The 18,678-nt window shown below is 40.8% G+C and overlaps 2 protein-coding genes across 3 annotated transcripts in view; one reads left to right on the top strand and one right to left on the bottom strand.

Annotated features, from left to right (window-relative positions):
• Positions 1-18,276, top strand: part of TERF2IP (TERF2 interacting protein) — a 28,376-nt gene extending 10,100 nt beyond the window's left edge. Inside the window, exon 4 of one of the 2 annotated variants that reach the window (XM_088830835.1) lies at positions 18,007-18,276. In XM_088830835.1, the coding sequence (XP_088686961.1) occupies positions 18,007-18,261 (255 nt within the window). In that variant the 3' untranslated portion in view covers positions 18,262-18,276. Of the gene's footprint in view, positions 1-1,082; positions 9,024-18,006 lie in introns of those variants that run through there. The other variant, XM_088830836.1, reaches the window with a different exon arrangement.
• On the bottom strand, positions 1,523-7,082 carry DUXB (double homeobox B). The gene is given in 6 exon segments (XM_088830678.1): positions 1,523-1,571; positions 1,573-1,890; positions 1,892-2,039; positions 3,736-3,840; positions 5,914-6,096; positions 7,079-7,082. Coding segments are annotated over 6 exon segments (807 nt in total).
• Positions 18,277-18,678: the final 402 nt, after the last annotated feature.

Genomic DNA, 18,678 nt, shown 5'->3' with positions numbered 1-18,678 from the left:
GGCATGGTATCAACACTGTCAGATAATTTATATCAGATTTTTTGGGTAGATTTGTGCCACAAATACCTGTACATATGCATGTGAGTTTTAATTCCGTTAAGTGGTTAATGAAGATACAGCTCATATTAGGAAAGATTACTTGTGCTGAGTATAATTTGGCCGTAAATCTTGGTGCTGGAATATTCTGGCACTTGTGCTTCAGTATGAACACCTAGAGAACTCTTGCACGTAGCACACCCAGATACCAGAAGGATGTCCACCTCACAACTATTATTTGTGCAAAACTGGTATCTGTAAAACTAGATATATGTGTGTTGATCTTTCAACACCTTCATATGGAAAGTAAAGCAGATATGACAAAACAGATTAATGAAATAAGTAATTTTTTTTTTTTAGGAAGTAATACTTTTTAATGACATTTTTATTACCAAGGTAGACCCACATATACCAAAATCTATTTTTAGAAGTTCCTGTTTCAAAAGAAGTGAGAAGATGGAGAGTGAGAATGATTTACCAAATTTTGATAAACATACAAAGTTTATCTGAGGAAAAATTTTATGGACATATATAATCATATATGCAAATATATTAACCCCCCTAAAAATGAAAATATTAATAACATCATTAGACTATATTTGGTGATGATATGGTGTTGCTATTACAATTTCTTACAGTTTTTTGTATGATTTAAATAAAGTAAAAATATACTTCTAAGTGAAGTCTACTCAGTATTGAAGGATTTGTCCTAATCCGTTTAATCGTTCCCTTAATGATGGATACTGAGGTAGTTCTCCTAATTTAAACCCTTGGAGCTTTGGGGAAAAGATCAGTTTTATGAACTCCATCAGGAAGTACAGCATCCCTTAATTTTTTTACATAACAAATTTCAAGTTTGCCTTCCCATGTTGCCAGGAAGGAGAGAAGTTCTGATGTCCCTCAGAGACCTGTTCTCGCCTGAGTTGGGCTACCCTTTGTGGATTTTCCAGGTGGTGGAGGAGGTGGTCATCACAGAGGTCATAGTTGTCAGTAAAATGCTTTTATTTCCACAAGAATTCATCAGATGTGTCCTGTGGTACTTCCAGAGGCAGAGTGGAGCTTGGAAAGAATCCTTAGTGGAGTACAGAAGATAACCGCTGGCCACAAGATAACCTCCATTTGGGTTTCCAGTTGGTTTTTCCTTTCCTCAGCTTTAATCTTGCCCCTGGCAGGATGGCTTCCACAGTCATTGTTCTTTAAATTCTGATCTGCACCAAAAGAAAGGAGGCCTGGATCAGATTCAGAATGCCATCTTCCTCCAGAAGTTCAGGCCATGGTGAGCTTTGCAGTGTGTTCGGAAGAGCCTGAAAATCTTGCTCCCTGAGGCACAGCTGGAGTCCTGGAGTGAGGATTCAGAAAATCTGTGCCTTTTGCGGACAACCTGTGGATGGCAGGAGCTGACCTGAAGTCTTCTGAGGTCCCTGTGCATTGCTGGTGAGACTGGGTAAGGAGACGAGACGACTCTAGCTCGCGTGTTCTGTGGCCGTCAGCCTGTTTCGATGGTTCCCTTCTGAGGATTCCACTCTACAGTCAGCCTGGCAGCACTCATCCCACCACTGCAGAAAAGACATGTCCACCTGGCCCAGATCCTGCGGAGGATATGTGTGTGTGTGTGTGTGCTCAGGCTGAGGCTGAGAATAGTCTTCCAACCGTAGCATTCCCATGTCAGTCTGTTCTTGGTGGGCCTGGTCTTCTTGGTATTGGGACCAGAAAGGATCCTGAGCATCTGGGTCTCCTCCCATAGTCAGCGGTGCAGGCACATCATTCCCAGATGTTAGCGTGCAGAGAGAATTCTCCCTGTACAGCTTCACAGGCTGTATGATGACACTTTGTCTTTGGATCACAGTAGGGACAGGATACGTAGGAAGGGAGAAGAACGGGTAGAAATCATTAGTTCCTGCTGATAGAACTGGAGGAAGGAAGATGGTGAGATCGGCCTGGGAGAGTCCACAGGTCAATTTCAGGCTGCTGAACTGTCGGACCGGGTCTCACATTTGGGCCATCTAGCAGGGAATTTGCATTGGAGAAGGAAATGGCAACCCACTCCAGTGTTCTTGCCTGGAGAATCCCAGGGACGGGGGAGCCTAGTGGGCTGCCGTCTGTGGGGTCGCACAGAGTCGGACATGACTGAAGCGACTTAGCAGCAGCAGCAGCAGCAGGGAATTCACAGGCTCACTTCTCCTCTGCCCAGGGTCCAGAGATCTTGGGTCCTGAAACCATATCTCCGTGAGAAAAACAGAGACATGGACATCATAAGGCAAGAAATAAGGGCCTGTTATGTAGGCACAAATCTCAGGAGATATATGTATAAAATTAATTACCCTGGTTCATGTGTTCAGTATGTTTGTATCTGTACATATGTATATGTGCGTGTACGTGTGTATGTGTATACATATACATACATACAAACATAGATTAGGTCATAGCACTTTCAACAGTCAACCTTAGATGAATTGAAATTTGGCTGAAAAGGCATATGCTCTAGGAGCCACCCTCCAGTTACAGCAATGGACCAGGGAGCAAGGTCTCGACCAGGCTGACGTTTTTTTCGTCTTCATCAGTGTGTGCACAGGAGTACACATCTTGTAAATGTGTATAAATCTGAGTAAGGGTTAATAAACAAGTGTTTTTGAGAGTCATTCTGCTGATAGACCTAAGAACGTGCTTCCTTGTCATCAACATTGAACACATATGCACCACTTTCCCCATAATTTAGGTAGAAAAAGGTACTCTTGAGGGTGATTTTGTTCCCCTATTTGACTGTGCCTGTAGATTTTTGGGGGGGTGATAAGAATGGGGGAAGGAGAAGTGTTCAGGATATCTAGTTGGTAGAGGCCAGGAATGCTGAAAAACACTGTGCCAGGACAGACTGCCCCTCCCAAGAAAGAAATATCTGGCCCAAAATGACAACAGTGCTAAGCTTTAGAGAACCTAACAGTGTGTTCTCGAAATAGGCATTAACTTTTACATTTCTTTACAGTTCTGCTGCTGGTAGTTCTGAATAGATGGCATCACTGACAATTTAATTAGAAAACTCTTCCTTCTTCAGGAGTGTGACTTGCACTGCCAGATGCTTACTGTCCCGTGCTTTTGGCCTTGATTACTGTGATAACCTGGGTTAGTTACAGTGTTCCAGCAACCACTCAGGGGGTAACATCCTTTAACAGAAGGGATATTTGCTGCCATAGACATCAAACTTAGTTGAATTCTCAATTCCGAATGCCTGTTTGGCTAGTGTTTTCCTGGTGGTAATATCAAGTTATTCCTCTAGAAAGCTTGAACTAGAATGTTTGATTAAGATCTTGGGATGGCTGTCTGGTCTTGTGTGGCTTCTTTTGGTATGTATTCTAAAAGAGAACGCAGGGACAAAAGGGAGGGTTTTAGGACATTTTTGCATTCAAGCTGGAAACTCAAACTTGAGAAGTTAGTGCTAACCTCTTACTCCCTCTGAATCCCCCTGAGATGACAGAAGAGGAGATTGTTGCCCTGCTCAGAGCAGCAGAACCAAACAGTCCAAAGCCTTGTTTGCTCAGAACCTGTCTGTCCCAGCCACCTATTGACCCTCAGTTACAAAGAACAAGCTGTAATTGACTCCAAAACTAAGGATTCTCTGTGGTGAATTTGGGTAAAACATGCAGGATTGGTTCCTCTCTCAATTGATTGCACTGATGAACTGCATTTGGATTGGTGGGTTCTTACCTTGAGTATAAGGCCAAGCTGGTTCTAGCCATGGGTTTGGTATTCTCCATAGGAGGAGCCGAACCCCAATCGTCTCTGTCTTGCTGTGTGGTTTCTGAACCAAATCTGAGTGGGAAAGGAAGACATGAAAGTCACGTAACACAGTCTATGTTATTCCAAATATCATTGCAGTTAAACAAAACTAGTTGATCAGCTGCTCTTGGGATAATATAACTAAGAGAAAGTGCATTATCTTGGGAGTGATGCTATTATTAGCATAAAATTCAGGACAGTACACAATCTGCTCTCAACTCAAATTAGCATTTCTTGTATGGTCATCCTCAGGGTATTCAAAGTAAATTCCACTGGTTTAAGAAACGCTGTTGGTTCTCTCATAGGAATCAATCCCTCATGTCTCATCAACTCTTCATTGGAAATGCCATTTGATAATACATAATATGTATGGAATATATCTTAGAAAAGCATTTCTTTATGTAAGACAGTAGAATTAGCCACAGTCACGAGCAGGGCTAACTCATCCACACTTCCTCTTTCTTACTTCATCTTCATCATGCAATAGATAACAGCCCCATATATCTTGCTTTAAAATTATCACTAATATAACCAGTTGTATTTTGTTTCCTCATTACTGGAGTCAGCATTGCAATGTATGTTCCGATAATTTCTGAGTGTTTTATTTTGATAACTTGATAATTCATGGTAAGAGTAGAGTATAAATGATAACCAATATTTGATGAACCACTCATATCCCAGGCATTGTTCTAAAAGGTTCTATTTGTTCTTAATTAATTACTCAAAATATTTTCCAGTAAGTCTTAAGCCCAAGTGGAAATTGGAAACTAATGAGCAAGTTACTGAACACAATGGCTGAAACAAGCTCATCATGCGTTGTTTCCTGGGCTTGCCATTCTCCACCTCAGTTCAAATGGGCCTAGTACATCTTGTGCAGCCAGTCACTGGACACTCTTGAAAGTGAAAGTCTCTCGCTCGTGTCCAATCTGCGATTCCATGGACCGTAGCCTGCCAGGCTCCTCTGCATGTAATTCCCCAGGCAAGAATATTGGAGTGGGTAGCTATGTCCTTCTCCAGGGGATCTTCCTGATCCAGGAATCAAACGTGGGTCTCCTGCATTAATGGCAGATTCTTTACTGTCTGAGCCCCCAAGGAAGCTTCAGATATTCCCCTAAAGTGTACTTTATTACTGGGATTTGGGGAAACTGTTTCCTGTTCCTAAAACAAATACATTAAGAAAAGACGAAATTTTCTTCTTCCTGGTGTCCCCTCAGACTGATGCCCTTATAGCCCTTACATATAGTGATTTATTGGAAACTATTTTTGATACAAAAATCTGAACTCATTTTCCCCTAAAAGCATCTTTTTTCCCCCTGCGCCCCCGCAAAGCATCTTTTTTATTGACCATTATTGGTTTCAATACTGTTGTTGTACTTGTATTCTTTATAGCTCTTCGCTGACTGAAGAAATCCAACTTTATTTTTACATCAGTAGTTTATTCAAAATGATACAGTATTGGATTTTATTTCATATGCCTGTATGTGAGTTACATTTCTGATATTAGTGGGAAAAAAACTAGCCTGAGAATTTACATTTGTGTTTATCCCACAGTTTTCCTCACAATTACATATTAATCATTATTCTGCAGTGCATATTCCAGTGATACCATATCATTAATGATACCATATCATTAACATAGTGATCCGATTTCCTATATTCTCTAAATCTCAAAAGTTGACTTAGGGACTAACCTGGTAGTCCAGTGGTTAAGAATCGACCTTCCAGTGCAGGGGACATAGGTTCAATCTCTGGTCAGGGAGTTCAGATCCGACATGCCATGGGGCAGCTAAGCCTGTGCACTGCAGCTAGAGAAACCTGTGCGTAGCAAGGAAGAGCCTGAGAGAGCAGCTAAGACCCAAGGCAGCCAAATTAATTAATTTAAAAAGCTGATTCAGTTATCTTCTATTGGGAGAGATATTCCATTATATTCTTTCCTCCAAAAGTAAATACGCCCACCCAATTGGTAAAAGAAATAATAAAGGTTTCTTCCATGGTAAAAGAGGTAACTCTTGTTTTTGTTTTAAATATATAACAGGAAAAACCTTCTGGGAAACATACCTAACATGAGTAATTGCCTGCCAGTGCTAAGCCTACTTTTTTCTTTACCTTGAACCAGAATAATGAAATATCTGATACTTACCCGAATTTTAGATTCTGGAATGCCAGTTTCCTTGGCCAGCTGTTTCCTGGTTGCTTGTTCAGGGTAAAAGAGCATTCGAACCATGCTTGGACACTTTTGACTCTGGTTGTAAATAATCTTGCCTTGCCAGGGTTCTTTTGGTAGAATGTCTGATGAAGAGAAAATGGGGAGAAGTATGAAGGATATGTTTATAGATTAAAAATTGTGTGAGCATGTAACTTATGTTTAGTTCAGATTGAAAGTCTGTAGATTCAACGATTATTTTATATTTTTACTTTAAGGCTATACCTAAAGTCATTCTAAACTGGAGACATGGGAATTCCTTGGTGTTCCAGTGTAAGGACTCTGTCTCCTCACTGCCAAGGGCTCAACTTCAATCCCTGCTTGGGGAACTAAGATCCTACAAACAGCCCAGCATAGCCAAAAAAAAAAAAAAAAAAAAAAATTGGAGGCATATAGGTCAAATATATATATATATGTATATAATACGTAAAAAAAGACAGTCTGTTATATGAGTTACCAAAGCAAGAAATTACTAGAAATCCACAAAATTATGTGCAAAGAAAATAGGAGTTAGGAAAATAAATGGAAATAAGTGAGACAAGTAAAATATGAAAAAGATTAAAGGGATACATAAAATATACAAAACTTATTTTGTGATAAAATTTAATATTTTAAATCATTAGATATTGTTAATATATTGAATCATTAGGTATAATTGTTAATATATTAAATTGTTAGATATAAGCCAAATGTAAAATATTGTGTATGCTGTATAAATTTTTCTCCATTAAAAATGTTAAAACTTTAAGACCTTTGAAAACCCACTTATGGGACTCAGTACTGCCTCCATTCTGTTAACTTCAAAGTACCCGTCAATCCCCTGACACAACTTATCACTGCAAAACAGCACCTACTTCAACAATCTATTCCTCTAATCATAATGGTGATTTTACTTTTTATAAACTCTGGAAAATAGAGCATGTAGCATTACCAAAGAAAAGAGCAAAAGACCACTTGTAGTGCTGTTTTGATCCATCTTGGGAAGAGGTATCCGGATTCTGCAGAGAGGAGTGGACAACTGAGCAGTTCCCCAAGACACAGGATTTATAAACACCCAGAATGGCTCACCCATCTCTTAAATGCTCTCCTACTTAATCCCTTCATTAAATAAACACTTTTCAGAAGAAACTTGAAGTAATTGGATTAAGAGGAAATACAGATTCTACCAGATTCTAATTTTGCATCTATCATAACGTCTTTCCAAATATGACTTAAAATCTTATATAATACACATGTATGTATACATTGATAGAATACATGCTTTGTTCTGTATAGTTTTTAATACTTTTGTTTCTTAATTATTTTGGCTTGATGGTATTCTTTTAATATTATATGGATATTCCTACTCTGTATTCTGTTTTTCTTAGCTGTTACAGAAACATATTTTTTTCCATCATTGATATTGTTTATGTGTTATTGTGGCTATTCTATACTCCATAGTTATTAAAAAAAACTAATCTTAGTGTTGCTGTGAAGGTATTCTGTAAATTGATTGATTGTAAATTCAACAATGTGTGTCTCATTCCATTTCCATGATACACCCAAGATGGTCAAATCCATAGAGACAGAAAGTAGGTTAGCGGTTTGTCTCTAAGGGAGTGGAGGGAATGGGGAATGACTGCTGATTGATAGGGGGTTTCTCTTTAGAGATTATGGAAGTTTCAAAAAACTAGCTCTTGTTTTGGTTGAGGGTGGCACAACTCTTTGACTTTGCTGAAAACCACTGGATCGCACACCCTAAAGGGATACATTTCATGGTAAATAAATTATATTTTTAATAAAATTTATAAAAAGAATATCTTATAAAAGCATAATGGAGGGGCTTATGAAGTATTCTGCCACCTGGATAAGGGGCAAGTGCAGAGGAAACTTTCCAGAAACATCTCAAAATTGTTTAAAATGAAAGTGTAAGTTAAGGAGTTAATACGGTGAAATTGGAAGGACTGATGCTAAAGCTGAAACTCCAATACTTTGGCCACCTCATGCGTCGAGTTGACTCACTGGAAAAGAGTCTGATGCTAGGGGGGATTGGGGGTGGGAGGAGACGGGGACGACAGAGAATGAGATGGCTGGATGGCATCACCGACTCAATGGACATGAGTTTGAGTGAACTCCGGGAGTTGGTGATGGACAGGGAGGCCTGGCGTGCTGTAATTCATGGGGTCGCAGAGAGTCGGACATGACTGAGAGAATGAACTGAACTGAACTCATGGTGAAATTTAATGCCATTCGTATTAACACTTGTTAACACTGATCACATGCTTAGATTAAGAGAGGTCTAGTTGACTATAACTTGAATATTTACATACCGTACCTTTCACTCTAGAGAGTCCCTTATACTGCAGGGAGATCCAACCAGTCCATTCTAAAGGAGATCAATCCTGGATGTTCATTGGAGGGACTGATGCTAAAGCTGAAACTGCAATACTTTGGCCACCTCATGCGATGGGTTGACTCACTGGAAAAGACTCTGATGCTGGGAAAGGTTGGGGGTGGGAGGAGAAGGGGACAACGGAGAATGAGATGGCTGGATGGCATCACCGACTCTGTGGACATGGGTTTGAGTGTACTCCGGGAGTTGGTGATGGACAGGGAGGCCTGGCGTGCTGTGATTCATGGGGTCGCGGAGAGTCGGACACGACTGAGTGACTGAACTGAACTGAACTGAACCTTTCACCAGAAAAAAAAATTAAATATGCATTTAATTTTGTGAATAGTTTCAGTTTTTGAAGTGAGGATATGAACACATATGAAAATTTCAAAAGTATGAAATGAATAATATGATTATGTTGAAAATAAAAGGACATTAAAACATTACTCAAAAACATGCATTCATTTCCAAAGTATTCATTTTCTTTGTTCAGTCAAATGTAAAATGACATCAATATAAGGAGCATCACTTTGTTTATTGACCAACAGATACTGTATATCATTCTGTGTGTTAATGATAAACTTGGGAAGTACTGCCCTAAGTGAATATGCAAATATAATATTTTATCAGTCATTAATATAACGTTGGTATTAATAAAATATTTTAAGTTAAAATTATTTCTATTAATATTTTAATAGCAATACATAATTATATTAATAAATTATTTCATTATTAATATTTATTTAATAACTTGATAGTATAATCCCAGATGATATAATGTTAAAGAAATTGAAGTTTGCTATATATTTGCCATTGGAATGCTAAATTATAATTCATGTTTAGTATTTTTGTTAATTATTTACCCATTAAAATTATAATTATTATAATAGTATTATCATTTAAATCTACCCTTCTAGTCTTCTAATGCTTTAACATCATTCTGATTTTCCAAGATCTTCATGCTGCTTTGCCAGACTTCATAAAAATTAACATGCCCCTGAATTCTGCTGTTCTAAAATCTGAGGTGTCTGAGTGCTATAGGAAGAAATGTAAGTAGGTTTTACTATATTAATTATATTTTAAACATATTATTATCTTTTAAAATTGAAGTCTAGTTGATTTACAGTGTCATGTTTCAGGTATGCAGCACAGTGATTCAGTTCCCTATACATATATACATATATAAATATATATGTATATTTTATATACATAAAAATATACATAGTTGGTATTCACACTGTAAGATTTTCTGTACTACCAACTTTTATGTCAGATCACATATTCTTATATCCAACTTTGCATCCATTATAGCACACACTTCACACTGAGAAATAAGTGTAGCACTTTCTTAATATTTCTAAGAATCAGTTCAGTTCAGTTCAGTCGCTCAGTCGTGTCCGACTCTTAGCAACCCCATGAACCACAGCACGCCAGGCCTCCCTGTCCATCACTAACTCCCGAAGTTCACTCAAACTCATGTCCACAGAGTTGGTGATGCCATCCAGCCATCATATTCTCTGTCGTCCCCGTCTCCTCCTACCCCCAATTGCTCCCAGCATCAGAGTCTTTTCCAGTGAGTCAACTTGTCTCACGAGGTGGCCAAAGTATTGGAGTTTCAGCTTTAGCATAAGTCCTTCCAATGAACACCCAGAATTGATCTTTAGAATGGACTGTTTGGATCTCCTTGCAGTCCAAGGGACTCTCAAGAGTCTTCTCCAGCACCACAGTTCAAAAGCATCAATTCTTCGGCGATCAGCTTTCTTCACAGTCCAACTCTCACATCCATACATGACCATGGGAAAAACCATAGCCTTGACTAGATGGACCTTTGTTGGCAAAGTAATGTCTCTGCTTTTTAATATGCTATCTAGGCTGGTCATAACTTTCCTTCCAAGGAGTAAGCGTCTTTTAATTTCATGGCTGCAATCAGCATCTGAAGTGATTTTGGAGCCCCCAAAAATAAAGTCTGACACGGTTTCCACTGTTTCCCCATCTATTTCCCAAGAAGTGATGGGACCAGATGCCATGATCTTCGTTTTCTGAATGTTGAGCTTCAAGCAAACTTTTTCACTCTCCTCTTTCACTTTCATCAAGAGGCTTTTTAGTTCCTCTTCACTTTCTGCCATAAGGGTGGTGTCATCTGCATATCTGAGGTTACTGATATTTCTCCCGGCAATCTTGATTCCAGCTTGTGCTTCTTCCAGCCCAGCGTTCCTCATGATGTACTCTGCATATTCCTAAAGAATATAACATACTATATATGAATATGAATAAATATAGATGTGCTGTGCTGTGCTTAGTCACTCAGTCATGTCCAACTCTTTGTGACCCCATGGACTGTAGCCCGCCAGGCTCCTTTATCCATGGGGATTCTCCAGGCAAGAATACTGGAGTGGGTTGTCATATCCTCCTCCAGGGGATCTTCCAAACCCAGGTCTCCTGCATTGCAGGCAGATACTTTACCTTCTGAGCCACCAGGAAAGCCCAAATATGTATATTTATATAACACTGTATATCCTGAGAGTAAGTATCCTGTTATTTTTTTTAATGTTTGGTTTATTTATTGTACATTTAGCATGTGGGATCTTGGTTCCCCAACCAGGGACTGAACACATGCCCCTTCCATTGGGAGCTCAGAGTCTTAACTGCTGGACCACCAGGGGAGTCCCTATCCTTCTGTTATTTTGTCTAAGAAAAATACCACTTAACCTTTCTGAAACTTGATGTTTCCTAAATATTCTATCAATTGGAAGGGATATAAAACAGTCTATACGAATAATCTTCTAAACTCTCTCTTTTCTAATTTTACTTTTCTTAATTACTGATGTCTCCCACTCTACTGAGGAAGTACAAAAATGTCATTAAAGAGAAGGCTGCCTGGAGAATTTCCTGGCAGTCTAGTGGTTAGGATTCAGTGTTTTCACTGCTGTGACCTGGGTTCAATCCCTGGTGGGGGAACTAAGATCCTGAAAACCACAAGGTGTGGCCAAGGGAAAAAAGATAAGGCTTTCTGCTGAAACTAATATTCCAGATTTTGTTTTGAGGTTCCATGGTTAATGCAATTATTTATTCACTTGCTACATGCCTTTCCCTGCTGGATCCAGTTCTCAGACATCCTTAAGTTGGATTCAACCATAATTCAAAATTCATAAACTTATGCCTATTACATCAAGAGGAATAAAAACAAAGTTATAATTCCCCGGTGGCTCAGATGGTAAAGAATCTGCCTGCAATGTGGGAGACCTGGGTTTGATCCCTAGATTGGGAAGATCCCCTTGAGAAGGGAACGGCTGCCCACTCCAGCATTCTTGCCTGGGGAATCCCATGGACAGAGGAGACTGGCAGGCGACAGTCCATGGGATTGCAGAGAGTTGGACACAACTGGGCGACTAAGCACAGCACAATGCAGCACATAAGGAAACACAGAATTGCAAATAAAAGATAAAGGATGAAAAACAGATGGGTGGGCATAATGCCCAGAATAATGTGCTGAGAGACAGGTATTTGTTAGGAGGTAATTTGCCTGAACCTGAGTTGGGCTTGTCCTGGACACCATGAGATCAGCCAGGCAAATTTTGATATCAAGGGACACTTCAGATAAATCAGTCAGTACTCAGAGAGAAAGGGATCAGGACCCTGAACAAAATCCTCCTTCAGTCACATCCTTGCCATGGGCTGGCCTGGCTGGAAAGTGCTGGGTTTGACCTGTTAACTGTGTAGGTGCCCACCTGAGACGCATTTCAGTGTTAAGATTAAAGTTGTGTCTTAAGGAGCTTCCTGGGGAGTTTAGCTTGAGCTTTAGGGTTAAGTCTGAGTTCAGCGAACCTATTACATATTTTGATGACTTTTTCTTCTTCTACACCAAACTTAACAGAAACATGTTTCTTGAAAGGCTGCCTTGGGAGATGTTCATCTGGTTTATGGTGCTGATGGAGGGTGGGTAGAGAGTATTGCCCCCTAAGAAGGCTGCGTCTGGAGGAATGCGCCCACTCTGAGCTGCTCATCCAGGCCCAGAGCTCTGTCCTGAGGGTGAAGGGCGGCAGAATTCCCAGGGGCCGTCAGTACAAAACCACACACGGTGAATGCTGAAGAAAGTGATGCTGGGCCATGTAAAATGTTTCACAACCTACTTTTTCTTAAATCAAAAATCAATTTTGTTAAACATGTTAGTAACTCATTAAATTGAAATAAACTTTGCGTTCCACATCTTTCTAGTTGAGTCCACTCATGTAAATTCCCTCTTAGTGTTTGCATTATGGGCCCTTGTTAAACAGAAACAACCAAAATTTTGCCCTTACTTAAATACTAGCAATGAAAACAGAAGAGGAAAAATAAAACTAAATCATTAAAAAAAAAAGGAAAATTTTGTGTTTCTGATAATTTTAGTGGTTTTATGGGTAGCCACAAAATACTGTCATTACACCATCTACAAACAGAATAACAAGGAAGGACATCTAAGAGTCACATGAAATAGTCCACGGTTACAGAGCCTTGTCTAAGAATTACAGCCCTATCACGTTCCCACATGGAGCTGTTAGTGGTCTGTGGAAAAGTCTGCTGGTCACTAATAACTGCAGTGAAAGTGAAGTTGCTCAGTCATGTCCAACTCTTTGCGACCCCATGGAGTGTAACCTACCAGGCTTCTCTGTCCATCAGATTTTCCAGGCAAGTATACTGGAGTGGGTTGCCATTTCCTTCTCCAGGAGATCTTCCCGACCCAGGGTTTGAACCTGGGTCTCCCGCATTGTAGGCAGATGCTTTACCATCTGAGCCACCAGGGAAGTCAATAACTGCAGAGGACCCTCATGTCCAGTATTTCCTGACACTTTGTTCTTCATCTCCTTTCATTTCTGACTTTTGCAGACCCTGCCGCTCCTTGGGAGAGGGGGCTTCAGGCCTCGGTGGGAGTAAGGCAGGTGGGAGCACCATCAGGGCCTGGCCCAGGACAGATCACAGACTCAAGCTCTCTTGCCATCCCTGGTGCCCACCATCTCCACACTGAAATATGCTTTGTCTTTATGTGGGACAAGGCTTTGTGTAGAGCCAGGGCTGGTCACTTACACCAGAAGACTGATCTGGCTGCTTGGCTGGGCTGAGCTGGTGCCAGGCCTGCTGCTGCTGCTGCTAAGTCACTTCAGTTGTGTCTGACTCTGTGTGACCCCATAGACGGAAGCCCACCAGGCTCCTCCGTCCCTGGGATTCTCCAGGCAAGAACACTGGAGTGGGTTGCCATTTCCTTCTCCAATGTGTGAAAGTAAAAAGTGAAAGTGAAGTCGCTCAGTCGTGTCCGACCCTTAGAGACCCCACGGACTGCAGCCTACCAGGCTCCTCCATCCATGGGATTTTCTAGGCAAGAGTACTGGGTGCCAGGCCTAGGAGGTGCAAATCCAGGTGCACCCAACCCCTTAGCCAAGGGTGAGTGACCCCGCACTGAGGACACAGCTGCGCCAGTGTCACACCATGGATGCGAGTGCCAAGGATGCTAGCCTGGCTCACACCCCCACCTTTTCCAAAGATGAACAAACCCAGGCCTTGGATGTGGGAGGTGGAAGCACGGGTTCCACCCTCTGTTGCACTGGTGGCCGAGTGAGGTCGCCCCAGTGCAGCCTGTGTGTGGGGCTTTTAGGGTCCTGGGCTGGTGGGGACCTCCCTGCCGGCCCCTGACTTCTCCCCTCACTGGGCACCCTAACTTCAGACAAGGTATAGAAGTTCTATGGAGACCTTTCTCTAGCAAGGTAAATATAGATATAAATGAAGTCCAATTTTTTATGGTAAAAAAAATCTTTGTGCTCTTTGTGTTATACTTAAGAACCTTGCCAACCCCAAGATCGCTAAAATTTATGCTTATGTTTTCTCCTAGAATTTTACAGATTAAGCTCCTAAAGTTGGTTTATGACACAACATAATTTTTATCTATGGTGTGAGATTAAAGGTAGAGTTTTACACGTATATTTTATTGTTTCAATACCATTTGTTGAAAGATTATCCTTTTCCCATCAAATGGTCTGGGACCTTGGTGGAAAATCAATTTATATGTATAAGTCTTTTTCTGCCCTCACTAATCTGTCCCATTGATCTATTTGTCTACCTGTACACCAGCTGCATGGTTTTGGCCATCATGGCTTTATAATATTAAGTCTTGAAATCAGATGGTTTAAGTCCTCTAACTTTGTTCTTTCTTTTCAAAGCGGTATTATTCATCAGGATTTCTTAAGCTTGGCTCTGTTGGCATTTTGTACAGGATCATTCTTTGTGGGAGGCATCCTAGTTGGTGTAGGATGTGTAGCAGCTTCTCTAGCCAGTAGATGTCAGTAGCATCCTTCCCTACCTTGACAATCAACATGTCTGCAGGATGTCAGCATCATGGCAGCGTAAGATGTCACTTGCTTTATTCACTCCCCCACCCCAGCAACAAAAATTTGGCATTCATCCACAGATTGTCTCTGTGAGATCTGTGGGATATAGCACCGTATGCCAAGGGGTCCAGGAGGAGTCTCACCCCCCTGAACATTGGGTAATAGTCACACAGACCTTGGTCCTGATCGTGGACCCTGCAGTGGCCTGTGAACCGGCTCCAGCCCTTCTCTGCCTCAGACCAGGGAGCCTCTAAAAGACACTGATAAGAGAGCCTTCGTGGAAGTCTGAGTTTCCAGAAGAGAAGTTAGTTCCCCACACTGCTGGAGGAAAAAAAACTTTGAACGCATTGGAGTGTGGATAAGAGGAATAGCTTGACTTTGCCCACATCACTGCTTCCCCAGAACAGCACGGTGTAGGGCCAAGAGAGACCTTCTGGGCCTGTAATCTCCCATGGAGGAAAATGTGCCAAAGGGTACTCTCCCGCCTCATCAAGGAGTCTGACTGTGATCTGCATGACTCAGGGTGGGAAGAGGCTGGGAGAGCAGCAGAGAGGGCTCTCAGAGACTGTTAAGGGGACACGGATTGTACCCACTGCCTCACAGAGCCCTTCAAGAAGTGTGCTCATGAGCTGCTGCAAATGTCTCACCCGGGGATCCGCCAGCGCTCTGCAAGCCTTGCCCACACACCCTCTGCAGAGCACTCTCAGGTTTACAGAAAAATAGAGCACAGAGTTCTTAGAAAGACAGTTTCTGTTTTATGTTATTTATAGCATATAATTTCTTGCATTAGTGCGGCATGTTTCTTACACTTGAGGAACAAATATTCATACATGATCCATAATGAGTCCTTTAGCCTCCCCTCCCCGTCTCTGTGGCCTGCAGTCTCTTTCAAGACAATCTGGGGAGATTGAAGGGTTGACCTTGCTTGTTTCCTGTTTCACAGAACCACTGTCCTCTATTGCCTGTTGTTCAGTGCTTTGTAAACAATTATGTGATTTGTCTTCTTTTTTTTCTTGATGGAAGGGAAAGTTTGTTCCTTATTTTCTATCATGGCCAAAAGCCAAGGTCCTATTTATGTACTTACTTTGAAACAGTGAAAAGTCTAATTTTGAGTTAATGTTTTGAAGTTGACCACTAGATGGCAATGTTATACAGCGGAGACAGCATTTCTAGGTTAAGAGAGAAATAAAATGATATATTTGGTATTAATTTGGATAACCCAGTCTGATTTACTTTACTCCTGTATCTGTCATGATGGTATTTTTTAGCTTCAGTGTGAAATTTATAAAAATATTTTGCCTAAAATAATACATGCTATATATAGATTTAGTGATTCTCCTCACTAGGACTCAACAGTAGGAATGACACAGTGGGTGGGGTTCTTTTCAACCTTTAGATGGATTTATGTGTGTTTATGAGGCATTGGTTAGCATTCATTCGTGTCTGATATATAAGGCCCTCACAGAGAAGAGTGATGAGTTGCATCTCGTGCCTCAGAGGGCTCCTATCTTTGGTGAGGGCACGTAGATGTGACCCCAAATGATAGCATGAGGCAACATGCTTTGTAACTGTCGGGGGCGGGGTGGTCTGGGAGGCCTCACAGAGTAGATGACTATCTATCGGGAGTCAAAAGCTGTCTAGGAAATTTCCACTTGAGAAAGGGGCAAATAACCGTCTATCCTCAAAATTCTAAATATGACATAAAGTAGAAGGAAAGAGGTACTCAAAATATCATGACAAGATCAGGGAGTACTTACTGAGTGAGTCCATGAGAAGAGTGGCAGGAAATAAGACTTTTAAAAAAGGGAGTTGGGGCCACTTTGTGAAGCACCAAATTTGCTACAATAAGAATTTGGACTTTAGCTTTTAGCTAGTGGAGATTAAATGACAGTTTTCAATTAAGTGATTGATATGATTAAAATGGTATTTTAGACTAGAGTCTTCAAACTCTTTTGTACAGCCTTTGTATTAAAATATTGGTTTAGTAAATATCCAATATATTTATATCTAGTTATTTATGAATTTTACCTATATAGTACATCCTATCCAAATATACTATGTAGATTACAAAATATACACAGAACTGTGACACTTGTGCTAATGATGAAGTAGAATTGACAACTTCGAATCTTTTGCAGATTATATGTCAGGTCTGATTAGATCACTGTTTTACATCATAATGAGGCTAATTTAAATGGAATCGAAGGCATTTTAGTTTTGGCATTCTCTTGCTCACTTCAGAAAATGTGAATATCTTGGTGAAATTCTACTATTTCTTTGAGCCTGGCACACTGCACATACAGCATGACCATTTTGTGTATGAACTGAGCAAGATTCCTCTCCCAAGCAAATGTTAGAGGTCTAAGTTCTTTCTTACTTTTAGTACAAAGTAAATGCTAATGGAGATACACTACTCTATTTGTTCCCTGTCATTCTGTGCAACTTGGGAGTCCTATGCCCTTTCATAGGCTTTCCAGGTTAGGTGGCTCAAACTGCAGCGTGAAAAGACAACGGTGTGTAGGCAGGAGCCTAAAACTCACCAAACATGACCTTCTTGTCTGTTGATAAAGAATTTAGACTCGGGACTTCTGTGGTAATCCAGTGGTTGAGAATCCACCCACCAATGAATGGGCCACTCTTTGATCCGTGGTCTGGGATTCCACATGCCTCAGGGCAGCTAAGTCTGTAGGCTGCAACTGCTGAAGCCCTTGTGTGCTAGAGCCTGTGCTCTGCACCAGGAGAGGCCGCCGCGACGAGAAGCCCGCGCTTGACAACTGGAGAGAAGCTCCCATCCCCCTCAGCCAGAGAGAGCGGTGCTCAGCAGTGAAGACCCAGTGCAGCCAAATAAATAAACAAAATTCTGGGAATAATTTTAAAAAAAGATTTAGACTCAGTTAACACTGAGATACATAGTTATAGTCCAGTTCAAAAAATATGTATTTCATTTTGGCCCTTGTAAATTAACAAAGCACAGACATTAAAAAGAGCAATCATGTTCTAAAAAGTTCTGGTATTACAAGTGAAGATGGATTAGAATTATCTCGAAAAGAAAACTTTGTAGCTGATTCTCAAGCCAACACCTGAGAAAGGACGAGGCACCTTAACTCTGAGGGCATGGTGAGAAATTGGCAGTCTACAACCAAGAAGAGGGCCTTCACCTGAACCCAATCATTAGGGCACCTTGATCTTAGACTTTTGGTTTCTAGAACTGTGAGAAAGAAATTTCTGTTAAGTTGTCAGTAACTCAGTCTGTGGTTTTATTGTTACAGCAGGTCAGATGGACTAGGACAAGGAACAAAGATGAGCTGAAGTATTTGACCTATGTTATCCGACACTGCATTGCAGGAGATGCCCGAGGAGACTTGAGTTGGCACCATCTCTCCATGTCTGCCCATCTGCTAGTCCTTCAGATGAATGGGGCTTCTTCAGCCAAGAGTTTCCCAAGTGTAGTAGGGAGCATCACACCTCCTGCTTCACCTTTGCAGATACCATTCTTGTATGAATTTATAAATCACTGTCTATAAGCAATTGCGTCAACTATATGAAAAATATTACATAAATTCAGAGGCTCATCTCAATATCATATGAGGTATTAAAACGGATGTCTTTAAAGGAATGATTGTTGATAATTTGTACCTTGATCATTTGCAGATACTTTTCCCTGCCCAAATTGTGTTTTGATCTTGTTAACTTGTTGATTGGAGAATTGCATCCCACTTCTTCTCAGTAGGATGGTATGTCAACGTTTCAGTGGGATTCTTCAGGATTCACAATTCCTGAATTGTCTTCCAGATAAAATCGGAAGTGTGGTTTTTCTCAGTGTAAAATATCAGAATGGTGGTTCATCTTCTGAAAGCTGAAACAAGACAGAGCTACATGTGTACCAATGGTACTAAAGTCTCTCTAATTGGAGGCTTTTTGAAGCGGATCCCAGTGTAAAA

Source organism: Moschus berezovskii, chromosome 22, assembly GCF_049115385.1.
Source record: "Moschus berezovskii isolate FMDL1 chromosome 22, NW_MosBer_1.0, whole genome shotgun sequence".
Lineage (NCBI taxonomy): Eukaryota > Metazoa > Chordata > Mammalia > Artiodactyla > Moschidae > Moschus > Moschus berezovskii.
The sequence above is the reverse complement of the archived record's forward strand: the minus strand, read 5'-3'. Positions and strand labels throughout refer to the sequence as shown.